This window comes from Terrapene carolina, unplaced genomic scaffold (genome assembly GCF_002925995.2).
Source record: "Terrapene carolina triunguis isolate 2854851 unplaced genomic scaffold, T_m_triunguis-2.0 Scaffold898, whole genome shotgun sequence".
Classification (NCBI taxonomy): domain Eukaryota; kingdom Metazoa; phylum Chordata; order Testudines; family Emydidae; genus Terrapene; species Terrapene triunguis.
Window position 1 is genome coordinate 18,843 of NW_020665249.1, and position 10,055 is coordinate 28,897.

The 10,055-nt window shown below is 50.2% G+C and overlaps 1 protein-coding gene across 1 annotated transcript; it reads left to right on the forward strand.

Annotated features, from left to right (window-relative positions):
* Positions 1-1,072: 1,072 nt before the first annotated feature.
* Positions 1,073-6,716, forward strand: LOC112116281 (C-X-C chemokine receptor type 3-like). Its single transcript, XM_024213664.1, has 2 exons — positions 1,073-1,084; positions 5,604-6,716. Exons 1-2 carry the CDS (start codon positions 1,073-1,075, stop codon positions 6,714-6,716), a joined length of 1,125 nt encoding a protein of 374 aa, XP_024069432.1.
* Positions 6,717-10,055: the final 3,339 nt, after the last annotated feature.

Sequence of the window (10,055 nt, forward strand, 5' to 3'; positions counted from 1 at the left end):
ACTTCCCAAGCTTGTGCACTGTGGTACCCATGGAAATACAGACCTGTGTTCTAGACACCCATGAGAGATAGGAGGGCTTTTTTGTGTGTGTGTGAATACTTGACAGTCAAAAAAAATATGAGTTTGCCCAAAAACGAGGAGGACTTGATTGAAAGTTTGTAGGTTCTGCAAAATACAGTTCAAAATTAGAACTGTACACACTGGACAAATTCATGGCCCTTCATTGTCCTGGTAGCAGGCAAGACTTCTTCTTTCAAATATACGCTGTGTTGCTGGGAGCTGTCCTAGTTTGCTTTGCATAGAGAATTCTCACGTGCCCTAGACTTTAGTTTGAATTGGGACATTTAAGTGTTGCATATGCAATATTAAGCAGTGTACATTTTAAAATAAACTATTAAGTGCTGGTTGGATTAAAAACCTGGACTACTGGATGTCACCAAGGACCAAAGAGGAGAGTCCCTGTGTTAAGCAATGACTAACACACCACCTGGAAAGTCTCACTCTTCGGCCTTGAATCTCACTCTTTGGAGCTGTAAATTTTACTTTTGAGGATGGCCAACCCTTGGAATCTCTGGGCCAGTGCAATTGGAATTTACATGGGCTGCTGTCCATCCTATTCCTCTGTGGTGGAGCAAAAGCCCCCATGCTCCTTGACCATCAATCCAGCAATCTTCCTGAGCACTACAAATGCTATGTCCAGCACCACCTACCCAGGGGCTTGAAAGCACTTTAGCAATGCTCACAATCCACCCTGGCAGTTCTTATCCCAGGCACACTATGGCACAAGGAGCAGTGGCCCATCTCTGCCAGGGTATGTATCACACAGCAGGGCAGAAACCCCAGCTCTCTGGATGGTCACTTCTGAGTTCATCTGCATCTGTCACTGAACAGCGGAGACACTGAGAATGAGTGTGCTGCTTCCTTCCAGCCACTCCGAGAAAGAGAGACTGTGTCACTCAAACTTCAAACCCACAGATACTTGAAGTCTACGCAGAATCAAAGACCACTTCAGTTCTCTCAGAAGCCTGACACATCCAGCACTTTATGCTAGAAAGGTGCCACATACACAACCATGGATAAATTGGTGAGTTTACATTTGATAAAATCATTGGGAAGATCTTTATTTTATTTACAAATGGGGGGGAGACAGGGGGAATATGGAGGGGCTTGTACTAGGAGAGACACTTATGTCAGAAATGTTGTGTTATGTCAAATTATCAGTAAGATTCGTTCAAAAAGGCTAATTCCAAAAGTGAAAAAAATACATTTAAAATCCTTATCCTTCAGCTAAATAACAAAATATAAGCACCTAGAGTAGATAATCTAATCTAATAAAGATTTGATTACACAGACAGGTCAATTAAGTGTTGGAATTAAAATTTGAAAATATCCCAAACTGAGGTTATTACAAAAGTGAATAAATGTAGAAATCCTTTTAAACTGTGCATCCTTGGCGTGGTTGGAAATATTAACATTCATATATAGAAGAAAAATGTTCTTAATTAATTTCATTCTTCTAAACATTAATTTTGACCAACTGATGTCTCTGAACAGAGAAGTTAAAGTGAAAGGCATAAATGTGAGTAAAAGCAAAGATTCTAACCCCACACTTGTCAGAAAGTTTCCTTTCAGGCTGAATTTTTCTATGCTTGTTGTTAGCTCAAATCTGGGGTGATTTTTTGTTTTGCTTTGCTTTTTGAAAGTTTGAGGAAAATCCCTTTTCTGTTTCTGAATTATGAAATGAGAAATTAAATTTCTCAATCCTTCAAAAAAATGAATTTAGCTCATTCTCTGTAACTCAAAGCAGATGAACCTCTAAAGTTCAACCACAGTGGATAAAACGACCCGTCTAGAAAGGAAATCACTTTAGCGATGGGCAGTTTGAATTGTAGATGTTCGGAACATCTGAAAGTGCCTTAACCAAGCACAGGACACAGCTTCAGTACGACTCGCCCCTGTGCTGCGAGGCAGCGCAAGGACTGCGCTTGGGGCGACGTTCATCAAAGTCAGATTCCGATAGCACTTAGGTGCGTTTGAAAAGCGACAAGTCCAGGGGCACAAAGGGAGGCTGTGGCAGAGCTGGGAACTGAGCCCCAGGCTAGCACACCGGCACTCCTTGGCAGAGTCACCATGGACTAAAGGGCTTTGGATACAGCATCCCCATCCCCATGGGCCAAGCGTATGGGAGGACGGGTTGGGAGGGGCGCGTGTGCTGCCACCGGCCAGGTTGCAGATGAACAGAGGACTCCAGGGCTCTCAATCTGGCATCTTTCGGGAGCACTGTATTTGCATTAGTTCCTGGAAGCTGAAATGCCAGAGGCTGCATGAACGCAAAGGCTAAGGGAAGGCTCTCCCGTCGCATTGACATTGTCCACTACTGGGGGGATAATAAACATTAACTGCTGGACAGGCACCACGAGCACGAGCCATGCCAATGAGTGACAGTCCCAGCGCCAGCAGAACAACCTGGGCTTTTACCATCCCCGCAGCCTCCACCTTGCAGGGTATCTGCCGCAACGTTGTGCCCCTGGCGAACAGGCGTCAGACTATTATACCCAGACATGCACATTGCTCTTTAATAGCAATAAAAACAGGCATTTCTGCAAGGACACACAGCTCTGTGTATCCCAACTCGGGCAGCACCGGCATTCCTGCCAGGCAGGGTATTCCCTCACCATCTGCTTCCAGCTCATTCTCCCGGGGAATGCTTTGTACACTCGGGGACACTGGGTAAGAGACAGGGGCTGTAACCTGGGCTCGTTATCAGCCAAGAGAAACTCTCTGAAGTTATAAACACAGCACCTGGGTTCTGGGGTGACCATGCGCACCCATCAGCAAGGAGAGTCAGCTAGGACTGAACTCAAACCCTAGCGGGGGCGGGGGGAGCCGGACTGAGCAGCATCTCCATGGAGGAGGCAGTAAAGAGATCTGCTCATTCGGGTCAGGTATCAGGCTGTGTCGAGACAATAATAGTTAATCCAGCCCAGGGATGCTCTGCAGGGTGTCTGGAGGCTCGGGGGTCTTGCAGTTAAAGAGGGAATTTGTTGAAGGGTGTGGCGAATAAGGACATTGCCTCTATCGCTGAAACCAAATGTGCAAGTGGGGAAGCATTCAGGGCTCTGTGTTACGGACACAGGGTGATTTAGAGGGGAATGGAGTGTACAGTTCTGGGACGCAAAGGTCAGTGTCCTGAAGGAGGAGAGCTTGGCTACAGAGCACATCCAGGACCTGGTCCCATCATTAACAATCGCTTCCCTCAGTGACTCGGCTTTAAGAGGAAGTGTCATTCTGAGAAGTTAAATTGCTGGGATCTGAGCCATCAAAGTCAATGCAGACTTTGTTCATCCTGGGGAAGAGCACAAGGTGCTGGTTTTCACACCATGTGCCAGGGCAGCGTCTGCCCAACCTCACCAGCCGAGAGAAAAGCAAACATCTGGGGTCAGATTTTCCAAAGTGCTCTGCGCCCAGCAGTTCCCAGCGGGGCAAGGGAAAAGGGAGCACCTAGTGGGGGAAGAACTGCCTGACTCTCAACAGGGGCAGGGGTGGGAACTCTCCCCAGATCTCAACAGGAGATGGGGCAATGGGGGAGAATTCTGTCCTGCTCTCACTGGGAGTACTGGGTGCTAACGTCTCTTTGTATCTACAGAAAAAAAATACCACCTCGTTTATACAAACACAAGGCAACAGCACAGATTATGCCTTCCACTGCCCCGGGGCACGCGTGTGCACAATGCAACCACCTTAAAGTGGACAGCGTTTAGATGCTCTCAGGGGGATGGTTTTTCAGTCACCTTTGCAACCAGAATTTCCATTTTGCAGAACCTTCTGACTTTTTGAAAAAATTTCCATTCCGAATCTGAACCAAAAGCTGAAATTTCAACATTTCTTATTAAACAAAAATTATGAAAAATATCCATTTGGGACCATCAGCACAGTTTGTATGATATTAACATATTAAATATTATATGCCTATGTAATATTTTAATACAAAAGTGAAAACAAAATGTTTAGACTTTTTCCTGTCAAAAATAATTCATGGAAAGCAACAGGTTCCTGCAACACCTTTAGATTTCAATGAAACTGCATTTTTGACAGCAACCGTTCCATCAGAAAAACACTGACTGCCTTCAGTGACTTTACCTTGTCTCAAGGAACCCATCCAACTCCCAGCGACACCACTGGCCAAACTCCCACTGAGAGCAGGACTGGCCCCTGAGTTTACAGCCCCTTAACCCTTTCCCCAACCCCCACCCAAGCAATTACCCCCTTCCATGCTAGTCTCACAGCTAGAATTACATTGCAGGTTCCCCCACCCCCCGCAGGTACTGTGGCCCTGGAAAAATAATAAACACAATAACAACATGCTTTGTGTCATTACATCCAGCATGTAACTTGAACACCTCACTGGGCACTGAGACACACCTGGGAGAGTGCAAACATCCCTCTGCGAATAGTAAATTTCCCAAACACTGCAAGTGGGTTTCAGAGTGATAGCTGTGTTAGTCTGTATCAGCAAAAAGAACAGGAGTACTTGTGGCACCTTAGAGACTAAGACCTTGGCTACACTGGCGCTGTACAGCGCTGCAACTTGCTGCACTCAGGGGTGTGAAAACGCCCCCCCCCAAGCGCAGCAAGTGCAGCGCTGTAAAGCGCGAGTGTAATCAGCACCTGCAGCGCTGCACGCTCGCTCGCAGAGCTGCAAGCTATTCCCCTCGGAGAGGTGGAGCACTTGCAGCGCTGGGAGAGAGCTCTCGCAGCGCTGGCGGCGCGACTACACTCGCGCTTCACAGCGCTGCCACGGCAGTGCTGCCACGGCAGCGCTGTGAATCCCCAAGTGTAGCCAAGACCTAACAAATTTATTTGAGCATAAGCTTTCGTGGGCTAAAGCCCACTTCATCAGCTGCATGCAGTGGAAAATACAGTAGGAAGATATATATATATATATATATATACAGAGAACATGAAAAAATGGGTGTTGCCATACCAACTCTAACAAGACTAATCGATTAAGGTGGGCTATTATCAGCAGGAGAAAAAAAACTTTTGTAGTGATAATCAGGATGGCCCATTTCAAACAGTTGACAAGATTGTTACACTGATGGGGGTAATGTTATGGTAGCAGCTAGAGGCCTTGACAGAGATCGGGGCAACCAGGCACTGCAGAGCGTGAGATGGTTGCTGCCCCAAAGAACGTACAAGCTTCACAGCAAGGCAGGGAAAGGGCAATAGGGGAAGCAGAAGCAGACAGAGGAGGAGATGATTTGCCCAAGGTCCAGCAGGAAGTCAATGGCAGGCTAGAAATAGAACCCAGGAGTCCTGCTCCCAGTCCACTGTCTGATCAATTGGACCTCATTGCACAGATAACGTTAAGTGGTACTTGTACGCCAAGAGCGCTGCAGATTTCACTTTTGCCCAGTGTGCCCAGGGAATAAGCTGAAATATCCCAAAGGCTGCAGCCCTAAAGGGTCCTACCCCTCGCAGACCAGCTGCAGAGTGGAGAGCTGCTGTAGGCAGCTCCAGACACCTTCAGCCAGGAACAGAGAAACCAAGGGTGCAGAGTGAGAATAACCCTTTGATTTTCACATGTCCCCTTTCCTGTCTAGGGTAACAGTGCATTTACCTTCAGCGGAGATTATTTATCTGACATGTTTTTGGGGAACACCAGCTTCTCCCCTGACTACTACAACGAGAGTGACACCTGCTGCTCTGTGCCACCCTGCACCTCCAAGAGCATCCAGGCCTTTGACAGGGTCTTCCTGCCAGTCCTCTACAGCCTGCTATTCCCACTGGGGCTATGTGGGAACTGCATGGTGATGGCTGTGCTACTGCAGTGCAAGAGGTCCCTGGCTGGGACCGACGTGTTCATCCTCAACCTGGCGCTCGCCGACGTACTGCTGGTGGTGACACTCCCCTTCTGGGCAGTGCAGGCCGTGCACGGCTGGGTCTTCAGCACTGGCATCTGCAAGCTGGTCGGCTTCATCTTCAAGATAAATTTCTACTCCAGCATCTTCTTCCTGGTGTGCATCAGCGTCGACCGGTACCTCTCCATCGTCCATGCCGTGCACATGTACAAGAGGAACAAGTCGCATCTGATGGTGGCCAGCTGCCTGGTGGTCTGGGGCGTCTGTGTCCTCTTAACCCTGCCAGATTTCCTGTACCTGGAAGTCAAGAAGGACTATCGCCTCAACATCACTTTGTGCTCCCACAACTTCTCCATCAACACCTCCCTGCACTGGAAAACGGCCCTGCGCATGTGCTACCACATGTTGGGCTTCTTCCTGCCCCTGGCAGCCATGCTGTACTGCTACACCTGCATTATTCACACTCTGCTGCGCTCCCAGGGCTTCCACAAGCACAAGGCCATGCGGGTCATCCTGACAGTGGTGGTGGTTTTCTTCGTGTGCTGGACGCCCTACCACCTGGCCCTGCTGGCAAACACGCTGATCGACCTGCAGGTGGTGGGGCGGGACTGTGCCAGGGAGGCCAGCCTGGACATCGCCATGTCTGTCACTGCCAGCCTGGGCTACTTCCACTGCTGCCTCAACCCCCTGCTCTACGCCTTTGTTGGCATCAAATTCCGCAACAAGTTCCTGGAGCTGCTGGGCCACGTGGGCTGCGTGAGCCACGAGTTCCTGCGCAGACACGTACAGACACCGAGCCAGCGCAGGGACTCCACCTGGTCGGAGACCACTGAGGCCTCCTACTCAGGGCTCTAGGGGGAGGTGGGGCTGCAAGGGGCAAACCCCTCCCCAAAGAGGTGTGGGGGAGCTGGGGCTGCAAGGGGCAAACCCCTCTCCAAGGGGGCAGGGAAGGGGTGAAACGTTCCCCAAGGGGCAGGGAAGGGGAGACAAGCAGTCACTATAATCATAGCCAGACACAGCCAGACACCTGTGGTTACCCAGCCTCCTGTGCAGCTCACCACAAGCAGGAGTGCAGGAGCTGAGAGACTCAGAATGAGCTGGGAAGAAACAGTAGCAGATTTCTGATGGGTCGGCGCGATCGCCGAATCTCTGTGGATTGTAGGTGCAGGTGCCAGAGGGTGTACACGTGGTTTCTGAGCAGGCCGTGGGTCTATCCCTTCCTCTAAATCAGTTACCAGGTGCCAAGTGCTGAGCCGTTTCAGTCAATGCAGTGAGGCTGCATTGTCAGGAGCTTCAGATCATCATAACAAGAGAGTCTGGAAGTTTCTACTGAGGATATTAGTCTGGCTGGGACAGATGGGGCCAGGTCCTGCAGCAGGGGCAAGCCAATGCTGCAATCTAACATCCCCGGTACATACTGGCTGCACACAACAAAGGGACTCACTGATCTCCCCAAAAAACAGCACTTGGATCAGAGTCCCTGACTCAGCGCAGTGTTCACTCCTCCAACACCCTCCCTGCTCTCTGCACCCCTTATGCTTACAACGATAGCCCCACTATTTGTCTGACCGTAGCATCTAGGAGCTCTAATCATGGAGGTGGCCCACATCAAGCAAGGCACCGTACAAACACAGAACAAAAACAGGCCCTGCCCCACCGGCCAATGACTTTCCTCTTCCAGTTCAAGTCCTTGCTGAGACACTCACAACCAAACACACACCCCCAGCCCTACATAACCTCCCCCAAACACACACATTCCTCACAGCCCCACACCTCCCCCAAACACACTCATCTCCCCCAACTCCCACTCCCCACTGCCCCCAATACGCACACCCAAATAACGGCAAGGGGCAATCCCCATGCTGCTTGGTAGCGCGACAACCCTTGGTGTGTTAGACCCATCCTGTCTAACTGAGAGGGTGAGCTCTGTGGAGCCATAACACCGTCTGCATTTGTGCACCCCCCTCAGCCCCCCCCCCCCGATCAAGGTGTCTCGGCGCAGCCTCCCCAGACTGTTCCGCCCCTGGCAATTGCTGCATTAACACTTAAGCGAAGCTTTTTGCTGCGAGAATAGTCTGTGTTCTCTAGTCAAACTGAGCGTTATTGAGAGCACCCCCTGCACCCTTCCCTTCTCTGTCCCTCATCCCATGGGGCAGGGTTACTCTGCACAGGCCCCCAGCAGTACTGAGAGTAGAAGCATCAGCTTGTAGCCCAGGCAACAGTGACTTTGCTCCCGGTTCAGACTGTGTTTGTATTTCATTAACAAATGCAAACAGGCTTCAGCCTGTGCTGAGCAAAGGAGCCCCTGCAGGTGACTCCCTCCTGCCCACCCCTGGGGTGAACAGGGATGATTCTCACTGGCTGTTTGCCCAGTCTTAGGAAGGATACCCTATAGGCAGACAAAGATGACTCAGGGCTGCCATTCTGTGCAAACTTCTCCAGCTGTGGGGAAAGGATCCAGGAATGGCAAGTGTCAGGGACTCTGCATCTCTCAAGGATGTGGGAACACTCCAGGAGAGCATGATGCTGCAATAGCATGAACACAGACACATTAGCAATGTAAGGAGAGCAGTGGGGTGAAGGTGAAGCAGCATAAGAAACTCCGCAGCCACCCAAAGCCCAGCAGGGGTCTCCTCTCCTATCAGGGGCAATCACTTTATATTCTAGTGCTTTGTAGCATTTGCTCCTGCTTGAAAGGTTATTTCATATGACTCGTATGTTGCACTTTCACAGAGGTTTATATTTTCTTGTGCATTTTATTCCCAATAAAAAATTAATAACCATTCTAATCTGACACAGAGTTTGTTTGTTTTCTAAAACACATTTATCAACCAACTTGGTTGAGCAACGTAAGGAGCAATTGCTTTCAGGCAGGAAAGAGTGAGTTATCCTGTTTCCCACTTAGGGGTTATTGCAGAGAGTGGAGTCTGCATGTTACAACTCTGTGTGCTGCTGGAACAGAAACAAGAGCTTGTGCCTCTACTTCGGCTGGCAGACCTCCCTGCCGTACTGGGTAGGGCCAGGTGACAGAGTGGCTAAAACACCAGCAGCCCCCTGGAGCTGTCTCAGCCCATGCTCCCAGCAGTTCTATCAGGAACAATGCTGAGCTGTGGTATCAGTGGGGGGCAACTTTAGCCAAGAAAGTCCTAGAGGGAGCAGTGATTCTGAGCTGCAGTCTGTCTCCCCAATTCTTCCCCTGCTCAGGAACCAGCACAAACTCTGGCCAGATATTCCTCAATTCCCAAATTGCTCCTGAAGAGAGTCAACAAGAGCCAGGATTAGCCCCAGTGTTAACCCCATTATGGCAGGCAGGGATCAGAGACAGGTCTCCTTTTCTGGGCTACTTTAGTACCATCTTATGGGCTGCATCAGGCACTGCCGGTCCCCAAGCCATATTATCTATCGTGTCTCCTGGGCGCCTGCAGTGCTCTGCAGAAAGAGGAAACCACTGTCTGCTCCAGAGAGGTTTCAACAGTACATCGGCATGTGCTGCACATGTCAAAGTGCATTACTGACAGGACTGCCTTGAGAGTCAAAACCACAGACAGCCCCAGGGGGAGGAGCCCATCAGGACAGCAGCCGTTTTGGTAGGTAACGGCAGGAACTTTACGGTTTGTTTCAGGTTTTTAATTGAAGTTTTAACAGATTCATTAAAAATGTCAAAATAAACCATAGGCAGCCTGGCTGAGCAGGGCATGCTGGAGCCAACGGCAGGGTCTGTGGGGCAGACAGGGGTCCATGGGCAGTGAGACAAGGTGGGGTGAGAAGGGTCCGTAGGGCACAGGACCCAGAGATGGGTATGGGTGGGAGCAAGGTCTGCAAGGCACAGGACCCAAAGACAAGCGTCAGGTGGGAAGCAGGGTCCATGGGGCACAGAACACTGAGACAGGTTGGGGGAAGGGGGAGGGATCCATATGACATGCTCCCCTGAGCTTTTGACAGTCCCTCTGGGTGACCAGTTCGTGACTTCATAGGAGGGTGTCAGCACAGCCAGTGGGGGGCCAAGCTGATGAGACAGGGAGGAGTGTGGGGACCCTCTTCCCCACCACAAAGGTTAGCGCTGCCTCGGTAACATTAACCACATGATCCACGCCCACCACCCCTGGAGTGTGGTATGGGGACCAACAGCAGCCCAGCCCCTGAGCTCATGCCTCTGCAGGCACAGACAGTGGGCTCCTGACAGCTTTGTACTTT